This window comes from Gekko japonicus, unplaced genomic scaffold (assembly GCF_001447785.1).
Source record: "Gekko japonicus isolate JY-2015 unplaced genomic scaffold, Gekko_japonicus_V1.1 scaffold2472, whole genome shotgun sequence".
NCBI lineage: Eukaryota > Metazoa > Chordata > Lepidosauria > Squamata > Gekkonidae > Gekko > Gekko japonicus.
The window spans coordinates 208,411-232,463 of record NW_015171577.1 but is presented as its reverse complement, the minus strand read 5'-3'; the positions used below and the strand labels follow the sequence as shown (position 1 = coordinate 232,463).

General features: G+C 48.9%; 1 protein-coding gene across 1 annotated transcript in view; it reads left to right on the top strand.

The window, feature by feature from the left end:
* LOC107117653 (multidrug resistance-associated protein 9-like) overlaps positions 1 to 24,053 on the top strand; it is a gene marked incomplete at its 5' end in the record, with an annotated part of 75,101 nt that overhangs the window by 29,858 nt on the left and 21,190 nt on the right. Inside the window, 6 exons of the mRNA XM_015419810.1 lie at positions 3,477 to 3,580; positions 7,836 to 8,030; positions 9,305 to 9,531; positions 13,301 to 13,438; positions 17,093 to 17,279; positions 22,945 to 23,034. Coding sequence (XP_015275296.1) covers positions 3,477 to 3,580; positions 7,836 to 8,030; positions 9,305 to 9,531; positions 13,301 to 13,438; positions 17,093 to 17,279; positions 22,945 to 23,034 — 941 coding nt within the window. The remainder of the gene's footprint in view (positions 1 to 3,476; positions 3,581 to 7,835; positions 8,031 to 9,304; positions 9,532 to 13,300; positions 13,439 to 17,092; positions 17,280 to 22,944; positions 23,035 to 24,053) is intronic.

The following is a 24,053-nucleotide window of genomic DNA, read 5'->3' as shown; positions in this document are numbered from 1 at the left end:
CAATAGCTAGCAATCCAGAACAGTCCAGTGGAGCCTGAGTGGTGGGTGTTGCCTTCTGAAACACTTCCGGTGATGCCAGGGGGTGTGGCATATGCAAATGAGTTGTGCTAATGAGCTCCTGCACCTCTTTTTCTACAAAGTGACCCCTGGCTTAGGCCAACCCTGTAACCCAGTGAACTGTACCATGGTGCCTACTGATGAGTTTCCTGGCACCCAACTGCTTCTCCCCCCTCCGCCAATCTTTCCCCCAAAGCAAATAGCCATTCCTGGCCCCGAAAAGTCCCTACAAGTTGCGGAAGAGAAGGGAAAAGAAGAAGTAAAGGCTGAAGGACTCTGAATTGTGCCTTTGAGAACTTTGGTTCTTGGGGATGATTGGGGGTACTGTTACTCGACAGTTAAATGTAAACTCTAAGGGTAAAAGGTTTTAAATGTTGGACTCAGTTTATAAAAGGAACAACGATGAGAAGACTTGATGTATCAAAGCTAGTTGGAGGATCTCCTTTCTTGGGTTTTTAGATAGTAGTGGGTACTTTACTTTCTCCCGTATGTGTAGTATCCCCCCCCCTTTTCTGTTGTCGTTATTTTTTGGTAGTTATAAAAAATCAATAAAAAATCCCCTCCGGGGGCTTAAAAAAAAGAAGAAGCAAATTGCCATTCCTGGTTTTCCTCTACCTTATTGGAGCAGGAGGGGCTTAGAATTCAGAAGACATCACCTTTGTGTATAGAAGGAGCTCCTGTTCAGAAATGGCTGCTTCCATTAGAATCACAAAATCATAGAGCTGGAAGGGGCCTCAGGTTCATCTAGTCCAACACCCTGCGCAATGCAGGAAATTAATGAATACCTCTCCCTCCACACCCCAGTGACGGCTGTTCCACACCCAAAAGATGACAAAAAACCCTCCAGGATCCCTGGCCAAACTGGCCTGGAGAAAAATGGCTTCCTGACCCCAAAGTGGCAATCAGCATTTCCGCTCTGTCAGGACTCGCGCAGGGCTCTTTTTGTAGCAGGTAGTCATTTGCATATTAAGCGACAGGGCTATTTTTGGCCAGGAACGCACAGGAACGGAGTTCCAGCTGGCTCCCAAGTTGGCCACGCCCAGCAGGAACTCATTAGCATGACAGGCCACACCCAATAGCAGAAACTCATTTGGATTGGCTACAATTAGGGGTGTGTGGCCTAACATGCAAAGGAGTTCTTGCTACAAAAAGAGCTCTGGTTGACAACAAACAAAGTCAACAGAATAAGAAGCAGAAGGTGGGTGTGGCTGGATGACCACACTTCTGGTAACATGGGGGTGGGGCCTAATGTGCTAATGAGCTGTGCTGTCAGGGGTGTGGCCTAATATGCTAATGAGTTTCTGCTGTTGGGTGTGGCCTATTATGCTAATGAGTTCCTGCTGGGCTTTTTCTACAAAAAGAGCCCTGTAATAAGCGACACCCCCCTAATGTAGCCGATCCTCCAAGAGCTTACAGTAGCCCCTGTAAGAAGAGCTCTGTAAGCTCTTGGAGGATTGGCTACATTAGGGGTGTGTTGCCTAATATGCAAAGGAGTTCCTGCTACAGGAGGGTGCTTGGTGGATGGGTCCCAGCTCCCACGGCAGCCATTCTGTGTTGTCCTTTCAAAACTCCAAAAGTCCCTGCAAGTGCCAGGAGAATGGAGGACCCCTGCTGAAACCGAATTGGCTCTCAGTCCTCACTGAGCTCATCTGCAGTACACACTGAAACAGACTGCTATATACCTACCCAGAGAATTCTGGGACTTGTAGTTTGGTGAAAATGTTGAGCTTTCTGTCTTCACAAACCAGTTGCCCCTTTATCTGGTACTTAATTGCCCTCAATATTCACTCTTAGAGGGCAATAAGCATGCTGAGTCCTCAGTACACCATATTTTGGACAGTTGCTCATTCCTTTTTAAAGCCTGCAGCCTGATTTTTCTGTGAACCTGTGGCATCCATTCCCCAGAATGCTGAAACTACCTACCTTGTGTTGGATTCTCTGGACTAGGTACTGCCAGGGAACCGCGGAAAAATAGCAGAGTGCTCAAAGGCTTTAACGCAGCAGAGCTTGGGGCTTGGTGTGGCAACAGACTTGCAAAGTTACACGGAGTCAGCAGTCAGTTCTAAAACTAAGGAGTAACTTTTATTAAAGGAAATACACGCTTGAGAGGGCAGGTAAGAGATAGAGATTGATTACCTTTTCTAACTAATTAGATGGCGTTGGATGCGGAACACTTGTCCAGCCTCCATGGTGCAAGATGGAGAGATGATGCACCTTTTTTATGTGCATGTGAGAGAGAAGAGAGTAAGAGAGCGGAAGGAGAGGAAATTGCCCCTAAGAGGATTATGCACCTTTATGTGCGTGTGAGAGAGAAGAGAGTAAGAGAGCAGAAGAAGAGGAAATTGCCCCTAAGAGCAGCATTCTGCTTCAAAGGAAAGGATCAGAGAGCAGGAAGGAAAGGATGCTCTGTGTGTCTTGACCTCTCTATCTGCCTAAACTCTTTGGTGCCAAGTTTGAGACAAGTTTGAGACAGGAGACAGCGCAAAGTCCTCCGCTTCTAACACCTTGTTAGCATGCGGCCCTGTTTCTCTGCTCCCAGCCTTCACCACAAGACACAACACAGAAGACAATGTTTGCAGACAATGCCTTTTTATTTTATGGGGATTTAAACCCCCGTGTAATTTTTTAAATATTTGCAGATGTTTCTGCAAACCTGGGGGGGGGGTCCCCCCAAATCTGCAGAACTACCTGTTTTTCGTCAGTGTGGCCCCAGTCTGTGGATTTAAGTATCCGCAAATGAGGGCACACTAGAATGTTAGATATTAGGATCGTTATTATGTTCACAGTGCCAGAATGAGAGCTCTGTGCAGACAGAGTTAGGTACAAAGATTAAATTGGAATATCTCTACCGCAAGGATACTCAGAGGGCAAATCTTCATGTTACAAAGAACATAGGGTGGATTTTTGACCGTTGTGCTAGAAGTCCCAGGCACCTTCGAGCCCGATTTGGATTGAGAGAGCGGCCTGCAGGGAGAGCGGACTTAAACCTTTCCCCCTGCACCATTTCCCCAACCTGAAACAGTTTCTGAGGAGCTAATAATTAACCTGACAGGGAAACCATACCTGGAGCCTTCTGCACACCTAGGTTTCCCCCACAGGACAAGCAGTGGCTGCAGTCCCTGTAGCCATTCCAGGTTGGGAAAACAGCATGGAGGAGAGGCTTAAGTGTTTTCTCCTAGCATGCCACGATCCCAATCTGAACTGAGCGCACATCCACCTGGGAATTAAGTTTCAAGCACAGAACGTCTAGAGCGGATCTGCTCAACGTCTGCCACATGGGCTTTGTAGGGTCCTCGAGTTCGATAGGGCTCCTTCCCAAAGGACATTATGCAGTGGGTGCAACCCTAAAGAGTCACGCTTGAGTGCAGCGGATGAAGCATGCCAGCATTCATTCACTTGGCCTGCTGTTCCATTTTTAGGTTTCATTTTGTCGTTCTTCATGGTGCTGCTCTTCGCTCTGATGATTGGCTGTTCGGCGTTCAGCAGCTGGTGGCTGAGTTTCTGGCTGGAACAGGGCTCAGGGGTAAGTGTGCCACTCAGCACTCCGAACCCGAGGATGTGACCCCCGGAAGCTTCTACTACAACAAATGTGTCTCTCTTTAAGGTGCCATCAGCCTCCTGGGCTGCATTCAGGTGTCACAGCGAACCGTGGTTTGGTTCAACCGAAGTTTGCACAGCAAACTCAGGTTAGTCTTCCCCGTGGAAGTAACACATCTCGGTTTGTGCGTCAACCCAGGTTGCTCTGATTTTGGCCACCTCGTCGCCTTCCGGTGGGGAGGGCGTGAAGGGTGGATCGGGCTGTTCAGACAGCCTTGTAGAAGCCGAGTCAAGTGGCCTGTGTGGCAGTGGGAGCATCACAGTGGCCCCTTGTTCCTGGGTGCCAATGGCCCTTCAGAGCAGTGCCCCCCCTGGAACTTTCCTGTTACATTAAATGGCTCATCGACCTCAGAGGACATCCTCCACATACTGGCATCTCTGCGGACAGGCTGCTGAAATTTTATTTCTTTATTTGCTCCATTTATATCCTGCCTTTCTCCTGAATGGGGATCTAAGAGGGCTCTTTAGCTTGGAGAAACGACGGCTGAGGGGTGACGTGATTGAGGTTTATAAGATTATGCATGGGATAGAGCAGGCTGAGAAAGAAGTACTTTGCTCCCTTTCTCACCATACAAGAACTCGTGGGCACTCCATGAAATTGCTGAGCAGTGGGGTTAGAACGGATAAAAGGAAGTCCTTCTTCACCCAAAGAGTGATTAACACTTGGAATTCACTGCCACAGGAGGTGGTGGCGGCTACAAGCATGGACGGCTTCAAAAGGGAATTAGATAAGCATATGGAGCAGAGGTCCATCAGTGGCTATTAGCCACAAGGTATAGATAGGGGCTCTGGGGCAAGTGATGCTCTGTCATCTTGGTGCCTGGGGGGGGGGTCAACAGTGGGAGGGCTTCTAATGTCCTGGCCCCACTGGTGGACCTCCTGATGGCACCTGGTATTTCTGGCCACTGTGTGATACAGAGTGTTGGACTGGATGGGCCTTTGGCCTGATCCAACATTGGCGTCTCTTATGTTCTTATGTTCTTAAGATAGCTTAGATCATTCTGCTCACCTGTATTTAGTTCTCACAGTTACCAGCTTGTGAGGAAGGTGAGGCTGAGAGGGAGTGACTGGCCCCCAGGTCACCCAGAAAGCTTTCATGGCATAACTGGGGATTCAAACCTGGGTCTCCCAGTCCGACACGCCAATCCAGGGGTTCCCAGTGTGGTGCTTGTGGTTGGGGCCAGGTGATTAAGAGTGCGGACTCTAATCTGGGAGAACCGGGTTTGATCCCCCACTCCTTCACATGCAGCTGCTGGTGTGACCTTGGGTCAGTCACAAGTTCTTTCAGAGCTGTTCTCTCAAGATCAGTCCTCGAAAGGGCTCTCTCAGTGCCCCACCTGCCTTACAGGGTGTCTGTTGTGGGGAAAAGGGAGGTTGGGAAAGGAGCTTGTAAGCCATTCTGAGACTTCTTTGGGTAGGGAAGGGCAGGGTATAAATCTCCAATCTATTCTTCTTTTGCCTGACAAGCCTTCTGATTGCCCACTGGAGATTTGATTTGCTGTGCAGATCTTTTAAAATGCTTCTTTGGCCACAGCTGCTACGGCAGCACAAGGGTCTTCGCTGTGCAGCTGAAAGTAAGCTGCGGCAACCATTTTGTGATCAGCTCTGCCTCCTTCGGCAGCTGTCCTGTGGCTGCCCCTGCAGGCTCAACGGTGCCTGCAGGCTCAAAGAGGTTAGGGACGCTTGCTCTAATCACCACAACCACCCTGGCTGTCTGAGAGAGGCAACGCTACTTGCCCAACCCTGGTTTGTGAATCCAAAACCACAACTAGTCACAACTAGAACACACTCTGTTTAGCAAGCCAGCCACAGATCCTTGTTCGAACTCTTTGTTTGGTGCCAGTCCACAATTGCCAGTATGTGTGTGTACACATACACACACACACATGCATATATGTATATGTATACAGGAGTCATTTCGTAGAAAAAGAGGCGCAGGAGCTCATTTGCATAACTCATTTGCATACGCCACACCCCTCGACAAAGGGCAGGCATATCTAAAATGCCTTTCTTTCCCTTCCCCAGATGAGGAAGGGAAAGAAAGGCATTTAAATCCCCCCTCCCCTTCCCCTCCCCAGACAACCCGACGCCTGGGCAACTGCGTTCCGGGTCGTTCCCCCTCGAAATGACCCCTGTATGTATGTATATTCAGAGCTCACAACTAACTGGGTTGATGGGGCCTTGGTTTATAAATATGGTCAGTCTTGACATCTGAATGCAACCTATGCTGTTGGCACAACAGGTCAACCTAGTTGCTTCTCCGCAACTCAGTCTGAGAGCATCGAACGGTTTGGTTTCCCAGCTTTCCCCAGATGCAGCCCATGGTGGAACGACATAAAGTGAGACGTAGAAAATAATCCCTTTCCGAAAGCTACCTTTCTTACCGTTTTAAAATGTCAGTTTCTGACTCCTGCTTCAATGAACCGGAGCTAGAACTTTTGACTTGAAGATTGCAGAGTTAGGGTGCCTTCTCACCTGTAGAATGGTAGGTTTTCACACTCAAGTATGGTTCTCAGGAGGCGAAATTATCACCTCTGCAGCGTTATAGAAGTGCAGGGTTCTTTTCAAAGACTGTTGCTGCGATGAGGTTGATTCTCTAGTGTGAGCTTTCGAGAGTCAACTGAAATCCCAGGAGATCTCCAGCCCAGTGTTCCCTTCTAAGCTGAGTTAGTGTGAGCTAGCTCACAGTTTTTTTAGCCTCCAGCTCACACATTTTTGTCTTAGCTCAGGAAGGATGTGGCTCCAGAGCAAACTAATTTATGCAGTAGCCAAATGGCTCACTCACAACTTTAATGCCAGTCGCTCACAAAGACTTCACAGCTGAGAGGGGGCATTGCCTCGGCCGCCACCCGGAGGTTGATAATCCAAACAAAGCATCTGTGACAAAAATAACGAAAAGTCAATAAAGATATGTATGCAAAATTGTTTCCTATAATCAGGGCTCTTTTTGTAGAAAAAGCCCAGCAGGAACTCATTAGCATAATAGGCCACACCCAACAGCAGGAACTCATTAGCATATTGGGCCACACCCCTGACAGCACAGCTCATTAGCACATTAGGCCGCACCCACATGTTACCAGAAGTGTGGTCATCCAGCCACACCCACCTTTTGCTTCTTATTCTGTTTACCTTGTTTGTTGTCAAAACCCAGGGCCTTTTTTTGTAGCAGGAACTCCTTTGCATGTTAGGCCACACACCCCTAATGTAGCCAATCCTAATGAGTTTCTGCTGTTGGGTGTGGCCTATTATGCTAATGAGTTCCTGCTGGGCATGGCCAACTTGGGAGCCAGCCAGAACTCCGTTCCTGTGCGTTTCTGCTCAAAAATATCCCTGACTATAATCATTCTTAGAAAACTCTCTTCTTATATCGCTCGCATACAACGGATTTTGCACCATGTAAAAAATATCCGTTTCACAGGATGGCTTTATCTGAGCGTGTAGCAATTACAATTCTTTTCAATTTCCGCTTATCAACTCTTGAAGGAAACATCCCATGTGGACTCTCTGATATCAGAACCCAAGGTCTTCACAGAAGCTCACCCCCTCCCACAAATTCTGTTAGTCTTTAAGGTGCCACTGGACTCTTGCTCTTTTCTGCTGCTACGGACAGACTACCCATCTTGATCTGTCTCCGGTATGGTTGTTCAAATTAAGAAACCAGGCTGACACCTTTGATGAAAAAGCTGGTCCAACTGTTATGCCTGTCTCTTCCAATCTTTCCTGTCTATGTTTCTTCATTGAGGCAAACCTGACACCCTGATACGATTGCCTCCGGAACGAACAGCTGGCAACCTGGTCTACTGCTGTCCAAGGTTGCGGCAGCTCTCTGGTGGATCCAAAACCACCGTTTACAAACATCTACAGGACAAGACACAGAAGAAGCAATTGGCGTACTGAGGAATGGATATCTGAATGAAAGTGCAGCTTTGGGATCAAGCGTATTGGTCACCAGACTCCCCGTTCTGAAATTGATTTAATTGTTTAAAATGCAGCACCATCTGCTTCCTTTCCTTTATAACGTAATCACTGTTTTGCCCACGGGGCAAAGTTATCTAGCGTATTAGCTAGAGCAGAAAACTGCCCGACGTTCCTTTGTCTCTATTTGTCATTGTTGGGGGGGGGTGGTACTTTATCCACCATTACAAAGTTGAGATTTTCTTTTTTTAACCCATTCTTTAAAGGCCAACTGCAGCTCGGCCGGGAACGCCACCTGTAACGCAGGGAGCATAACCGAAAACCCCAACCTGCACTTCTATCAGCTGGTCTATGGGATGAGCATGGTGTCCATGATTGTCCTGAGCATCATCAAAGGCTTCGTTTTCACAAAGACAACACTGAAGGCTTCGTCGACGCTACACAATACCATGTTTCGCAAGGTACCTCTTGGGCAGGGGGGTGGCTGCAAAAGAACCTAAGAACAGCCCTGCTGGATCAGACCAGTGGTCCACCTAGTCCAATGTCAGGCACCGGCCACCCCGCGCCCTTGGATCCCCTTTCACCCTCCACCCTCTTGAGTCTCCTCAGGCTTCAAGGCCGGGGTTCTCTCACCCTTGGCCTCCTCTTTCTGTGCCTCTGTGCTCCCGTCCCTGCCCCCACCATCTGTCGTCGCTGGTGTTGCCGGTGCTTCATCAGCACCGGGCTGCCCACGCCCCTCCAGCAGGGTGAGTAGAGGGGAGTGGGAGGCCCGAGGCTTGGGGGCCTCCTTATTGCCATTGCCGGGCCTGGGGTAGGTTGGTAGTCGGGCGGGTCCTGACATCCAGCGTCCTGTCTCACACAGTGGCCAACCAGTTCCTCTGGAGGGCCAACAACAGGGCACAGAGGTCGAGGCTTTCATAAGAACGTAAGAAGAGCCCTGCTGGATCAGACCAGTGGTCTATCTGCATCCTGTCTCACACAGTGGCCAACCAGTTCCTCTGGAGGGCCAACAACAGGGCAGAGAGGCCAAGGCCTTCATAAGAATGTAAGAAGAGCCCTGCTGGATCAGACCAATGGTCCATCTAGGCCAGCATCCTGCCTCACACAGTGGCCAACCAGTTCCTCTGGAGGGCCAACAACAGGGGATACAGGCCGAGGCCTTCATAAGAACATCAGAAGAGCCCTGCTGGATCAGCCCCTCCCAAGGCCACATACCTTGACGATTTGTCATTGGGATATAAACTAGAGACTCTAGGTAGGCTTTGCCTTCCATTGCAAGTTCTGGCTTGGCTTTGTTGCTTGGTTTACCCGTATCTGTTGTGCAGATATCCCTCTGCAGTGTTCTGCATACTTAATATGGATTGCATAGCTCAAGGAGGGGCAGATGAATGAATGTTGGCATCTCCCAGTGTGTGTATCCTGTGATGTTGTCTTTTACCTGATTTGAGATAGGCGTCCAGGAATTATGCCAGCTTTAAAGAGAATTGTTTCTTTCCAATATTCTGAATTTATGATTTTTGTCCTCCCTCCCTTTTTAAGCCACTGCTGCAAAAACAAAAGTTTGTTTTGTTCTTGAAAGGCTTTATTTTCCTAACAAAGAAGACCCTCCTCCAGTCTCCAAACAGAATGGCACATTGTTGTGTTCATACCATCTCAGTGCTGTCAAAGACACGTCTGCCACTCGGTTTTGTTGTTGTTGCTGCTAATGTGGGGTCCCCCTCCCTTTTATCCACAGATCTTACAGAGTCCCATGAGCTTCTTTGATACGACGCCTACTGGCAGACTAATGAACCGGTTTTCGAAGGATATGGACGAATTGGACGTGAGGCTCCCGTTTCACGCGGAGAATTTTCTGCAGCAGTTTTGCATGGTGCTCTCGATCCTCGTCATCATCGCTGTCGTGTTTCCTATCCTCCTTATTGTTGTGGCCGTCCTAATGATTGTTTTCGTTCTCCTCTTCCAGTAAGTTGGATGCTCTGCTCCCGTAAAAATTAAATTGTGTTTCTTAGACACACACACATACACACAGAGTAAAAACTGCAGAATATTCAATCAAGGTGCAATTATGCTTAACTGGGTATGGATCCGAGGTGCATATCCAATACCATAGCCTGGAGAGGGTCAACATGGAGGGGTGGCATTGCATCACTTCTGGGGATTGAAAACCCAGAAGTGATGTCACGCCAATCTAGGAATCGCTGGAAAGTCTATGGTAAAACATTTCTGGCAATTACTAGAGTGGGATGATGTGACTCCTGGGTCTTCATTTCCCTGAAGTGGCCATTCACCAATGATGATTAAAACAAAGATTTCCTCCCACTGGTCACAGGAGCAGTGGAGGTCAATGAAACCTGGGGCAGGGAATGTCCCAGCCATAGTGGATGTGGCGTCCCTAATACCCAACCACCCCACCTTGTGCTTGCAGAAGTGCATTCCTGGGCCTTTTCCTACTCTCAAGGTGGTTGTGAGGCCCTGGCAGAGATTCCTGCTTTCTGCATTGATTATTGAGTCTTTCTGAATCAGCTGTGTAATAATCCTGTGCTCTCGCTGAGTCCTGATTGTTCATGCACATACCTTTGAACACATGTCCTCCGCACGCAAAAGATGTGTTTTGCTCCCCAGTCCCACCTGTCTTGAGGCGCGAGAAAAGTTGAAATCAGTCTTGAAAAGCCAATCACCCTTGAAAAAACGTGGACTGCCTTCCTTTATGAAGAGGATTGCACCCTCCAGTGCTTAAAAACAGAGTATGCTTATAATATGTTTGCAATCCTGTTCCAAGGATTACTGCCCAAGCCAAGCGCCATCATTACATATGACTGAAGGTTATACATAACTCTGTAGCCATATATCCTACCCTAGCCTATCCTTTGCTGCTTTAAAAACCCAGCTTTTTTAAATAAAAAAAACAGGCCTCAGGGCGGGTAACAGCATATTTATAAAACAAAAAACGTGGACTGCCTTCCTTTATGAAGAGGATTGTACCCTCCAGTGCTTAAAAACAGAGTATGCTTATAATATGTTTGCAATCCTGTTCCAAGGATTACTGCCCAAGCCAAGCGCCATCATTACATATGACTGAAGGTTATACATAACTCTGTAGCCATATATCCTACCCTAGCCTATCCTTTGCTGCTTTAAAAACCCAGCTTTTTTAAATAAAAAAAACAGGCCTCAGGGCGGGTAACAGCATATTTATAAAACAATGATAAATCAAAACAATTTAAACAGCAATCAACAACAGCCAGATGGCATAACAATGTAGTATCAGGAGGAAAATTTAACCACATCGAAAACTAGGGGAAGGTCCACCAAAAGAAGCAGGAAGTTGGAGTTGGGGGAAGTCGGAGTTGGAGGAAGATGGAGTTTTTCTCCTCCTCAGTCATAAGCCTTGGCCATAGGCCTGGTGGAATAGCTCTGTTTTGCAGGCCCTGCAGAACTGTAAAAGATCCCACAGGGCCCGGATCTCCACTGGGAGAGCGTTCCACCAGGCCTATGGCCGAGGCTTACGACCGAGGAGGAGAAAAACTCCAGATGTCAAGAATTTATCCTACCCTTGCCTTTTCAACTATTCAAAATAAACCTTAGCAGTTGTATCACTGACACCTAGGGTTGCCAACTCGGGGCTGGGGAATGCCTGGAGATTCTGGAGGCGGAGCCAGGGGAGGGGAGGGGAGGGTTTGGCGAGAGGCAGGTAGATTGCCACAGGGTCCCCTTTCCAAAGCAGCCATTTTCTCTAGGGGGACTGATCTCTGCTGCACGGAGATCAGTGCTAATTCGAGGAGATCTCCAGGCCCCACCTGGAGGCTGGCAACCCGATTTACAGTTTGCACTGCCCGGGACATTATTGTTCATGCACAGGCCTTTAAATCCCTACTCCCTGCCAGGGGGGAAATGTATTTGCACTTTGTTCTTGAACACAAAGAAGTAATACCAAGCACTAATCGTTTTATAAATATGACAGCCACCCCCCGGAAAGGCAAAATCAAGAATACCCAGGGATGGTGTTCTACTGGTGACAGATTCCAGAAGACTGGGACCGCCCCTGTTAAATCGGGACGATGGGAGCATATGGAGAGTTCTCCCTCGTCTGTCCGGGAGCTGTCAGGATGTGCCCTTTGTCCTCAGCTCGCTTGCCTCCAGAGCACCGGCAGCCCGGCAAAGGCAGCGGCAGCTATACCGTAGCTTGGGGAGAAGGAGGCCGTCGCTCCGAGACAGAAAGAGCCAGGTGGCGCATGCAGAATGTTAATGCTCTACGAGTCTCTTGTCGCTAGTATATCAAATGGAATAAATCAGGGGTCCCATTATTATTCATCGTTTGTTCCACTGTACGGAGATAAACAAGTATATTCTGAAGAGCTATGAACAGCCCCTTTACGGGAAACCCGGGGGAGGGGGTGTTAGCAGAAGAGAATGCAAGTAGAGGAAATATTTGAACCTTTTATTACCTGGTGTGGGGGGTTTTTTGGGCATGCTGCACAGTTCAGGAAAAGGATGCAGAAACGTAAGGCCCGCAAAGAGTTGTGAGACCACCATAGAGCCAAGCTTAGAAGGTTCAGGAAAAGGACGCAGAAACGTAAGGCCCGCAAAGAGTTATGAGACCACCATAGAGCCAAGCTTAGAAGGGCAAATTGCACGCAGGGCTTAGTGGTGCGTGAAGCGCTTGCGAGCGATGGTTGCAAATTTGCAAATGCGCCAACAGTTCAATAGCTCGACTGGGGAAAGCGCCAGCGGCACTTTTCGTTATTTGCCTCATGAGAGCACACCTCGGAAAACACTGCTGATGTGTTCCTAGAAACCAGGGGTGGCTCCGGAGGATGGCGAGGTTGTGTGTTGCCTGTGGTTCCAAGGCCATAGAAGGGCTGCTCCTCCAGCAGGATTTGGGAGAACCCAGAAGGTCATGAGCAGCATACGTCAGGTTGCCAACTCTGGGTTGGGAAATTCCTGGAGATTTGGGGATGGAGCCCAGGGAGGGCACGTTTTGGGGAAAGGAGGGATCTCACCAGGTTATAATGCTACAGAGTCTGCCCTCCAGAGCAACCATTTTCTCTGGGGAACTGATTTCTGTAGTCCGGGGCTCAGTTGTAATTCTGGGAAGGGGTATCTCCAGGCCACACTTGGAGGTTGGCAACCTTAAGCAAAAAGAGTATTGTAGTGTTTGCCGGCCCCACTTCTTTCAGCTATGGGGATATGTATCCAGCTACCCTGGGTCAAGCTAGACAAAACCGAGATCATAGGTTCCCCATCAACTTTCAAAATCTCAGTATTAGGAACACGAGATGCTGATTCAGCTCAGCACAGGGAGACGGCGAAGAAGCTTAAACTGTCCACGCCTGCATGGATTTGCTTATTTAAAACCTTCTCTTTGTGCAGCTGTAAATCCTGGAAAGGGGGGGGGACCTCCAAAACCAACATTTCCCTCACTGCATTTCCTTCCAGGACTAATAGAAATGGGAGCAGGTGGCTTTGATAAGTCAAGTGATGCAAAGATGGAAAGGACTAGACCCCTTGCTCTTCACCCTGCACAGCCCTGATCCAAATCAGGGACCCCACATGCCTGAAACTGAGCTTTTGATGGTGCCAGGAAGACCTAATTGAAACCACCACCCCCAGCTTCCCCTCTGCTTTTTACCCTTAAAGTTTTCAAATCTAAAAGGCTGGTTGCAACTGGAAATAGGAAGTCAGGAGTCCAGCGCTGGGAACTTACTCCATGCAATGCATTTTTTTGTGGCAGGATTTTTCAGAAGGCCATCCGGGAACTGAAACGTGTGGAAAACATGAGCAGGTCTCCGTGGTTCTCTCTGATAACTTCTTCGGTCCAAGGCCTTAGTACGATTCATGCCTACAACAAGAAGGATGATTATATCACTCGGTAAGTCACCTAACTCGGGCCTTGTTTCCTCTCCACCCCAGACGATCGTATTTGCTCAGTCAGTTCTCTCGGACAGGATGAATAAAGCGTGCTGTTATTCCCCACCTGACCACCAATACCGAGGGTTTTACACCTGCGGGGACATTGATGGAACCGCTCCGTTATTGTGCTACAGAGGCGGTGGAGATCCTGGGGTTTTTTTCATTTGCAGAAAATGAGAAGCCGTGGGGAAGCTGCCGGTTTTGCTCGGTGGATTTCTCAGAATTGTCTCAAAGAGATCATTATGTGCGCAGTCGCACGGCCTCCTCCTCGGAGTCCTTTATGTTCTTTCCAAGCAGGAAGCCATTGTTTGGAACTGGTTGTTCTCAATGCGAGAATGCAACAAAGCCCGGGAGTCTTCAGCAAGGTTCTTGCAACCAACTGAGGAAGAAGGGCGCCTAACCCACCCCGTACGTACATCACGGAGCTACTGAAACCAAGCAAAGAAGTCTTTAGGCACCCATTCCTAAGGATGAGCAAAAGCTCCTTATTACTTTTTATAATGGCTTACCTCCCCCCCACCCCGATTTTAAGTCCTCTGCTTTTTACTGTTGTGTTTGCATGTTGCACAGTACTTTTGCATCAATGTGCTTCATTTATATATTTATTTATTTTATTTCATTTACCGTATATCCCGCCCTCCCCGCATGCGGGCTCAGGGCGGCTTACACGGCACAACAGTGCAATAAAATATAACACATATATATACCATTGGAGCTGCGGTGGCTCAAGTGGTTAAGACGCTGAACTGCAGGCTGTGGAAGGTCAGTAGTTCAGCAGTTCGAGACCCGGGTACTGCATGACGGAGTGAGCTCCCATCTCTAGTTCCAGCTCCTGCCAACCTAGCAGCTTGAAAGCAAGAAATTGCAAGTAGATAAATAGGTACCACTTCGGTGGGAAGGTAACAGCATTCTGTGCGCCTTGGTGTTTAGTCATGCCGGCCACATGACCACGGAAACGTCTTTGGACAGCGCTGGCTCTTCGGCTTTGAAACGGAGATGAGCACCGCAACCCTAGAGTCGGATTCGACTGGCTTTCAAGCAAGGGAATCTTTACCTTTACCTTTTTATATATACCATATATAACGTCTGAGAATAAGAAGAGCCCCGCTTGATCAGATCGATGGCCAATTTAGTCCAGGATCCTGTTTTTGGTAGGGGCCAACCAGATAGGGTTGCCAGCCCTCAGGTCCCAGTGGGGGTTCCTGTGCTTTTGGGGTATTCTGCCCACTGTGGGCCAGCAGGAGAAACCCTGCCCCCCTCAACAGCCATGTCAGGCACAACGTCCCCGATGCAATGACGTCACCCGGACGTGATGTCATCACATCGGGGACATCGTGCATGACGCTCTAGTTTGAAGGCAAAACTCTGTGGCAAATTTGACCTAAAACTATACAGTTTTGCCCTTAAACCAGAGTGTTGCCACACGACATCCCGGAACGCCCCCCTCCAAATCCCCCTGCCAGCAGAGCAAGGAGACCTGGCAACTCTACAACCAGATGTCCTGAAAGATGTGCAGGTGGCCCAAAGCTTCCCCCCCTGCACCCCAGCAACTGGCATTCTGAGGTGTATTGCCTCTAAGCATTTAGTTAGCTTGACTCATAGCCACTGATGGACCTAGATAGCCTTACGGTTGCCAACCTCCAGGTGGGACCTGGCGATCTCTTACTATTGCAATGGGTCACCAGATGACGGAGGTCAGTCCCCCTGGAAAAAATGGTTGCTTTGGAGGGTGGACTCTTTGGCATTGTGCCCCACTAATATGTAAATAAGTAAAAGTAAGGTGTCAAACCAGACAAGAAGGAGATGAAAAAAATCCCAGGGTCTTTTAAATGGAAACTTAAAATGTGTATAGACAAGGGTTGCCATTTGACTGCTGCTGCTGCTGGGGGAGCCTCGACTAGCATCTCCCCATCCCCACTGGCATTAAGTGGGGTAGCAGGGGGAAATGGGGGGCGAACTGGCATCCCACAACACTGCAACATCAGTTCTGGCGGGATAACCAGATCTGATACCACTGCGTTGTGGACACTCTAGGATTCACTGAACACTCTCTGTTACAAACCACAGAGCTTGGGGTGAATCCTAGAGCATCCCAAAATGCAGCGATGGCACTTCTGGTTACACAGCCGGAAGTGACGTTATGGCGATCTGGGATGCTGTTCAGGTAAGTCCTGCCCCTTTCAGTTCCCCAGGGATTGCCAGCCAAGTACAGACCCAAACTAGCTGGAGATGGGGCTTAATCCTTTCACAGTCCGATGTGGTTTCACTTGGCAAAATGCACCTCCCCTCACTGTTCTTAGCCCTAGAAAGGGAAAAAAAATGGACACCCATTTTCCTCCTATTCTTTTTCCTGTGAAGGATAGCAACAAGTGTCTGTATGTAGTTTCTTTTGGCGATACCACAAGAGGGGGTGGGGAAATAAATTCTCACTTTCCCCTCTGCACACCCTGAATCCCAATCATCTCCTGCCTCTAACATGGCTTTTTAAAATGTGGGAAGAATTTTTTTGCCCTTTTCTGGGCACAGAGCAGGGGTCACTGGGGAAGGGAGGTATTTTTGAATTTCCTGCATTGTGCAGGGGGTTGGACTAGATGACCCTGGAGGTCCCTTCCAACTCTATGGTTCTATGATTTGATCGTGGATCTTCCTGCATTCCCATTTGGTTTTATCTTAAGTACCAAATAAAGCGTGCCATGCACCACGTCGTCGTTGGTCGTTTATCCATGCGGCAACCCATTACATAACACTTAAGAAGCCCGGTGAAGTTTGGGTTCTAATGTTTGCATGGGCTTGACAACATGTAAGATCCGTTTTTGGTGAGACCTGTTTTTAAGAAAGTATTAAGGGGGAATGGGTCGGTTGCCAGCCTCGTGTTGGGAAATACCAGGAGATCTGGGAGGTAGAACCTGGAGAACGTGGGTTTTGGGGAGGGGAGGGACCTCAACATGGTTCAGCGCCATAGAGTCCAACCTCCAAAGCAGCCGTTGCCTCCCGGGAAAATGATCTGTATTATGTAGAGATCAGTTACAATAGCAGGAGATCTCCAGGCCCCACCTGGAGGTTGGTAACCCTTGGGGGTGAGTAGGAAACAGCCGCAGCATTTCTTTTTGTAAACACACATACACAACTGCCGTTAAGTTGCCGCTGACTTTTGGCGACCCCAGCAAGGGTTTTTTTTGTGGCGCGTGAGAAGTAGAGGTGGCTTTGGCATTGCATTCCTCTGCAGGGTCTTCCTTAGTGCGCTCCCATCCAAGCACCGACCCTGCTTAGTTTCCAAGATCTGATGAGATCAGGCTATACTACACAGCCTTCCCTTTGCAAAACCCACAGAGAAGTATGATCAACTGTGCCTTCCTAAGCAGAGTCACACCCCTCTAAGTTCACTGAAGTCAACGGTGTTAGAACGGTGTAGGCCTGGGAAGCACTGCACTGTGAATTTTGCGGAACGTCCCCCAGGCAAACTCTACAGATAAATAATTCCAAGAGACTAAAAGCTTGCAGTGAAAATTCTGATGAAGACAGACACCCAGCCGATATCTACAGAGCAACAGGCCTGGCGTTTGCGTGCTCAGACCGACCGGACTCGAGGACCCGTCTTCTGTTTTCGTTTCAGATTTAAAGAGCTGAATGACGAGAACTCAGGCCACTTCATGCTGTTTAACTGTGCGCTGCGGTGGTTTGCAGTGAGGACCGATATCCTCATGAACATTGTGACTCTGATCGTGGCTCTCTTCGTCGTCCTCTCGCCATCTTCCATCAGCGCCGCAGCAAAAGGCTTGGCTCTATCTTACATTATTCAGGTAAAAGGACATGCTGCGAGAATCCTCAATTATCTCATACTTCTCTCACCTGGTTTTTCCTCCCACCCTTCTTCAAAGGAGCTCTGGTGCATACCATTTTCCCTTCCTTGAGTCTGTCATTGAAACGTCCCCTTGTGAAGTAGCTTCTGCCGAGAAAGCACCTGGCCCAAGGTCAGCCAGCGACCTTGATTTGAATCCAAATCTTCCCAGCCCTTGTCTGTTATTCTACCACCACACCAAACTGGATCCATTTGCCCCACAAAGGAATGGTCACCCAGCATCAATTGCAGTTGTCAGTTGGCTCTCAGAATGGAGGACCCTGCAGTGGGTAACCTTCAAGATCTACCGAACCTGTCTTGGGGGAGGGGGCAGGGGTGAAGAAACAGCAAGGACATTTTCGCTTTGATTTTAATCACAAATAGAAATCAATATGTTATTTCCGTAAAAGTCACCCTAAGCAGCCTTATCTACGATACCTGTGGTAATTTGGGCATGGTTTACCCTCCACTCGTTCCATCACCTTTCCACTTTCAGGCCAGGGATGAAAATATTTCCATCTCTAGTGTCTCTCTCCGAGGCACCATTATCTGCATTCGTCGTCTTCACCTTTCCTCACCCTGGTCCAGAAGTTCTGTCCATGACATTTTAAGCTTGTATACAATGAATCCCGAGAGCCATCCATTTACCACTGCAGGATTAATGATCTGCTGCTAGAGCATATCTTTTATGGGCATTAATACAAGCAGGAAAGGCAGATTTTGCCTAAAGTGTAATGTTTTCCCTCAAGTATGAGGTAGCTAATTTTTTCCCCCTCATGGTAAAATCACAAGTCGCTTTCTTTAACACATTTTCCAGGGGACAAATACATTTCCTCAGAGTCAGCAGAGAAGTCAGCGAAACATAGGCCCCTGAAGTCAAATCGTGAAAGATTTTTTTTCAAGGCCTGTAGTTTTCTCAGTCTCCACAGGCAGTTGTAATAGCTCTGAAATTGCCTTAGGGTGAAGAGAGTGGTTGCTGGGTTTGTGAGTCACTGTCTTCTCCTTAAAGATCCTTTTTTGGCTTCCAGTAGTCCCTCTCACTTTGCTCAGGAAAACTGCCTTACATAATAAGACAGCTTCCCAGAAGAGCGACAGGTTGTGTGGAACAGTGGATGGATTCACACATATAGGAATGACATGCACATTTTTTTCTTAGACAGAAGAGCTGCCGCCAGTGGATCTCCTTCCTCAATATTTATCTGATCAAAGGCTCTTGTCAGTGTGATCCCTTAGCAAGATGGCTTTCGTATGTGGCTGTCTTGTGGAAAAGTTACTCTGGTCCCTGCCACACGGCAGGGAAAACACCGGCCAAAGTGCGGCTAATTAGAGCCGCACCAAAATAGAGACACCACGGCGGGATCCCACGGATCCCCTGAGCCACGGCGCCGTTGCTCCCCGGCACGATCAGATGCTGGGGAGGAAGACACGGTTGGGAGGGGGAGGCTGCCGAACTGCGCATGTATGAGCATGTGCAGTTCGGCCAGGAGCCGGGGATGCGCCGGCGGACGGACGCGCCGGCGATTCCACGGCCGGCCTTGATGCGGACTTCCCAGATGAACCACCTCTGTAGGTGGTTCATTTTTGATGCGGGGTTTTCGGCAGAAGGCCCGGATCGGGAACGGGCGTGCAACGCTTCCCAGATGTTGCAGTGGGATCGTGCCCGTTTGCTGCGCCCCCGATCCAGCCCTCTCCCGGCCCAAAACCTCTCATGTGACCGGGGCCTCTATGACTTTCCCACAGCTAATAAAGCCATCTGAATTAGGGTTGCCAGACATCCAGGTGCAGGGGTCCCCTTAGCTTCGGGCACTCCTCTGCCCCCCCATCACCCCCTCTTACCAGCAGGAACCTGAAAATCATCACAATGTGCCTATGAAAAATGGAAGTGACATAGGCAACTCAGGGGGGGGATACTCTGGGTTTGGGGCAAAACCCTCCCCCGCTGGCATGACAATTGGACCGGCAACCCTAATCTGAATTTGCATTGACACGATCTTGAGATTGTCTCCCTCATGGTGCAAAGGAACTCTTGGGTCCAAACTATCATGAGACAGTATGCCTCAGTTGAGAACTTGTGTGGTATAGTGGCTAGAGCAGGGGTCCTCCATGTGGTACCCATGGTCTCCATGGCAGCCACTGACACCTTTTCTGGCAATGGGCAAGCGTTTTTAGAAAGTGAGTGAGGCCAGCTGGGGCTTTTGCCTAGCAGGATTTCTGATCGCCCATTGGAGACAATAGTCTCTTGGGATTTTTTTAAAAAATTTGCTTTGGCAGCAGCTGCCATCATAACACAACAAACCTCATTGTGTAACTGAAGGTAAGCTGCGGCAGCCATTTTGTGGCTGGCTTCCTCTCCTGCAGCGGCCATTTTGCGGCTGGGCCCACCACACTCCAAAGGCGCCTGCAGGCTCAAAAAGATTGGTGGCCTGTGGGCCAGAGTTTCTGGCTAGGATTGGGGGAACTGGGTCCAGATTCCTTCTTAGCTTTGAAGTCACTCACTGTGCCACCTTAAACAGAATTACACCTTTCTAAGTGCATGGAACACATGAAGCTAGGGTTGCCAAATGAACTCACCTCTGCCAGCGGGTGACGTTGTGCTGTTTCCTGGTGCGCGCGCGTGCGCGCTGCTTGCACGTCACATAGAGTTTTCCCCTCAAATGGCTGTGCCCCGCCCCCAGCGTGCCCCGCGTCATGACGTCACTTCCCTGTGACGTGCACGCGGGGGTGGGGTTTCCCCCGGGGCCCGATTCCACGGGGGCGGAAATCGGGCCTCCAAAGCGGGGGGAAATCCGCCCCCCGGGGGGATTTGGCAGCTCTACACATTATATTGAATCAGACCATTGATCCATCAAGGTCAGCATTGTCTACTCAAGATGGGCAGTGGTTCTTCAGGATCTTTCATATCTCCTGCGACCTGATTTAAACTGGAGATGCTGAGGTTGGAACCTGAGACCTTCTGCTTACTTAGAGCCACAACCCCTCCCCAAAGTCAGTGGGCTTAGGATAGTATAATGAGTGACCTCGTTCCAGTCATCTTCTCTCAGTCTAACCGACCTCATCCCCTGAGGGTCAAAGTAGAGAAGATCTGTGCTGGGAGAGCTGTGATTGGATCCTCCCACTGTACACCCCAGTTTTTTGAAATGCTACTAGAACCTGCAGGGGGCCCCAGTTCAGAGCCACACACTTCGAATTTTGGCACAAGCAGAATGCTGACTGATTTACTAGAGCATGCATGCAGCAACTTGGAAAATTACTCTTCTGGTAAATGGGTACTCCAATACTTTGGCCACCCAATGAGAAGGGAGCCCTCACTGGAGAAGACCCTGATGCTGGGAAAGATTGAAGGTCAAAGAAGACGGGGATGGCAAAGGATGAGATGGTTAGACAGTGTCATAGATGCAACAAACATGAAATTGAACCAACTTCAGAGGTTGGCGGAAGACAGGAGGGCCTGGCGTGATGTGGTCCATGGGGTCGCGAAGAGTCGGACTCGACTGTGCGACTGAACAACAACAAATGGGTACAGCATCTGAAGAAATGAACTTTGATTCACAAAAGCTCTTGCTAAAATACATTTTCTGAGTCATTAAGGTGCCACTGGACTTCTGTTTTATTATCGATCCACCTCCAGCGTTCTTTCATTGTTGCCGTCATGGCATGCACTGATGGCCAGTGCGGTGTGGCGATTAGACTGGGATGTGGGGTGGGGGACTTGGGTTCAAATCCCTTCCTCAGCTTTATGAAATTTATGGAGTGGCCTTGGGCTAATTGTAGCATCAAGGACCAATCTACTTCACAGATTTGTTGTGAGGACAAAATGGGAGGTGCCGGGACAGAAGGGGGCCAATCAAAACCAACATCTCCCGCCCTTTGTCACCCTCATCAACCAAATGTAACATACGGATGTTGCATGGTGTGGAAAGAGGGTCGAGGAAAAGCTCCCTCTCCTATAATTCTAGAAGTCAAGGTGATGCTGAAGCTGAAGGGTGGGAGATCCAGAAGAAGAGGAAGAAGAAAAGATTGGACTTATACCCCACCCTTCACTACCCGTAGGAGTCTCAGAGCAGCTTACAAAATCCTCTTCCTTCCCCTCCCCACAACAAACACCCTGTAAGGTAGGTGGGGCTGAGAGAGCTCTTAACAGAAACTGCTCTTTTTCAAGAACAGCTCTGACAGAACTATGATTTGCCCAAGGTCATCCAGCAGGTGCAAGTTGAGGAGCGGGGAATCAAACCCGGTTCTCCCAGATTAGAGTCCGCGCACTCAACCACTACACCAAACGTCTTTACACAATGCATAGTTAAATGGTGCAACTCACTGCCAGAGGATGTGGTGAGGGCTGCCAACTTGGAAGACTTTAAAAGGGGAAGGGACAAATTTATGGATGACTAGCCTATCAATGGCTACGAATCATGGTGGATATTTACTCCTTCCAGCACCGGTGGCAGGTTGCCTCTTTGTATCAGTGGCTGGGTAGCACTCGGGGGGTGGGGGGGGGAGAATGCTGTTGCGATCTTCCTGTTTGTGGCCCTCCTAGAGGTGACTAACTGGCCACAGGAGGCTGGACTTGATGGGCCTTAGGTTTGATCCAGCAGGGCTCTTCTTATGTCCTTATGATGTGGATGTATTTAAAGACCAGTGCACATCCATCTGGGCCTGGTTTTCTACACAGGTATAGACTGGAGCTGCGGTGGCTCAAGTGGTTAAGACGTTGAACTGCAGGCTGTGGAAGGTCCAGTAGTTCAGCAGTTCGAGACCCGGGTGCCGCAAGACAGAGTGAGCTCCCGTCTCTAGTTCCAGCTCCTGCCGCCACATGACCACGGAAACGTCTTCGGACAGCGCTGGCTCTTTGGCTTTGAAATGGAGATGAGCACCGCAACCCTAGGGTCGGACTCGACTGGCTTTCGAGCAAGGGAACCTTTACCTTTATATAGACTGGTATGTAAATATGTGTATTTGCAGATGGGGGACATTTACATATGATGACCTTTTTATTTGGCAGGAAATAACAGTATAACACTACCAGTGCCACTCTTTACTGGTATGTAAATATGTGTATTTGCAGATGGGGGACATTTACATATGATGACCTTTTTATTTGGCAGGAAATAACAGTATAACACTACCAGTGCCACTCTTTTGTGTCCCCAGCATTGGATTTTATCACTTTCACTGTACTGTACTGGGTGACAGCCAGTTTGGTGTAGTGGTTAAGAGTGACGGACTCTAATATGTAGAACCAGGTTTGATTCCCCACTCCTCCACATACAGCTATCTGGGTGACCCTGGGCCAGTCAGAATTCTCACAGAACTGTTCTTTCATGAGCAGTTCTCAGTCAGAGCTCTCTCAGCCCCACTTTACCTCACAGGGTGTCTGCTGTGGGGAGTGGAAGGGAAGGTGATTGTAAGACTCTCTGAGACTCTGAGTGAAGGGTGGGGTATAAATCCAACTCCTCTTCCTCTTCTTCCTCTTCTTCCTCTTCTTCCTCTTCCTCTTCCTCTTCTTCTTCTTCTTCTTCTTCTTCTTCTTCTTCTTCTTCTTCTTCTTCTTCTTCTTCATCCCTTTCCGGTGCAAATTGTGCATGAAGATGTCCCATGAAATTTATTCCTCTTTCCCCCTTTCTTTGTAGTTAAGTGGGCTCCTTCAAGTGTGTGTAAGAACGGGAACTGAGACCGAAGCTAAATTTACATCCGTCGAGCAGATCATGGAATATATCACGGTAAGCCAGACTCCCAGCCAGAGCATTAAAACGGTTATTTGGAGTTCCAGACTCCCAGATCGCTTACCCACCAGTGTGCCAATAAAGCATTATGAGGATAAGGAGAGATCTTAATACCTTAGTAGCAGACGTGGCAGACTGTTTGTCCATGGCGTGAATTCAGCTTTACAGCTTGACTTGTGGTGGAAAGTGCCATCAGGTCACGGCAGTCTCATGCTGACCCCTGTAGGGTTTTCAAGGCAGGTCACTGTTAGACCCATAGAATCATAGCATTGGAAGGTACCTCCAAGGTCATCTAGTCCAACCCTCTGCACAATGCTGGGAATTCATAAATACGTCCCCCCTCCACACCTGCTGTAACCGCTGTTCCACACCCAGAAGATAACAAAAAAAAAACTCCAGGATCTCCAGCCAAACTGGCCTAGAGAAAATTGCACAAAGTGCCAATCAGCATTTCCCCGGGCGTGTAAGAAAGGGGCCACGAGAACTAAGCACTGAGGCAACCCTTCCCACCCTCCCTTCTCATGATCTGCCTAAGTTCACAGGATCGGCACTGCTGTCAGATGGGTCATCTAGCCTGTTTGAAAACCTCCACAGAAAGAGAGCCCACTATATGGACTTTGGTTTAATCTAGAAAGACAACAAAAAAGATCTGGAAGTACCTGGAAGCTGTCAACTGTGTGCAATTGGCAGCACACACTGTGCCCTGTTCTCTGAAAGGGACAACACAAAGAATTTTGGTTCTGGTGGGAAGTGCCGTCGAGTCGCTGCCAACTTAAGACGACCCTGCAGGGTTTCCAAGGCAAGAGACACTCAGAGGTGGTTTGCCATTGCCTGGCTCTGTGTAGGAGCCCCGAACTTGCTTGGTGGTCTCCCATCCAAATACTACCCAGGGCCAACCCTGCTTAGCTGCCGAGATCTGTTGAGATTGGGATAGTCGGGGCCATCCAGCTCAAGACACTTATTCATATATACGTACATGTATGCAGGGCTTTTTTTGTAGAAAAAGCTCAGCAGGA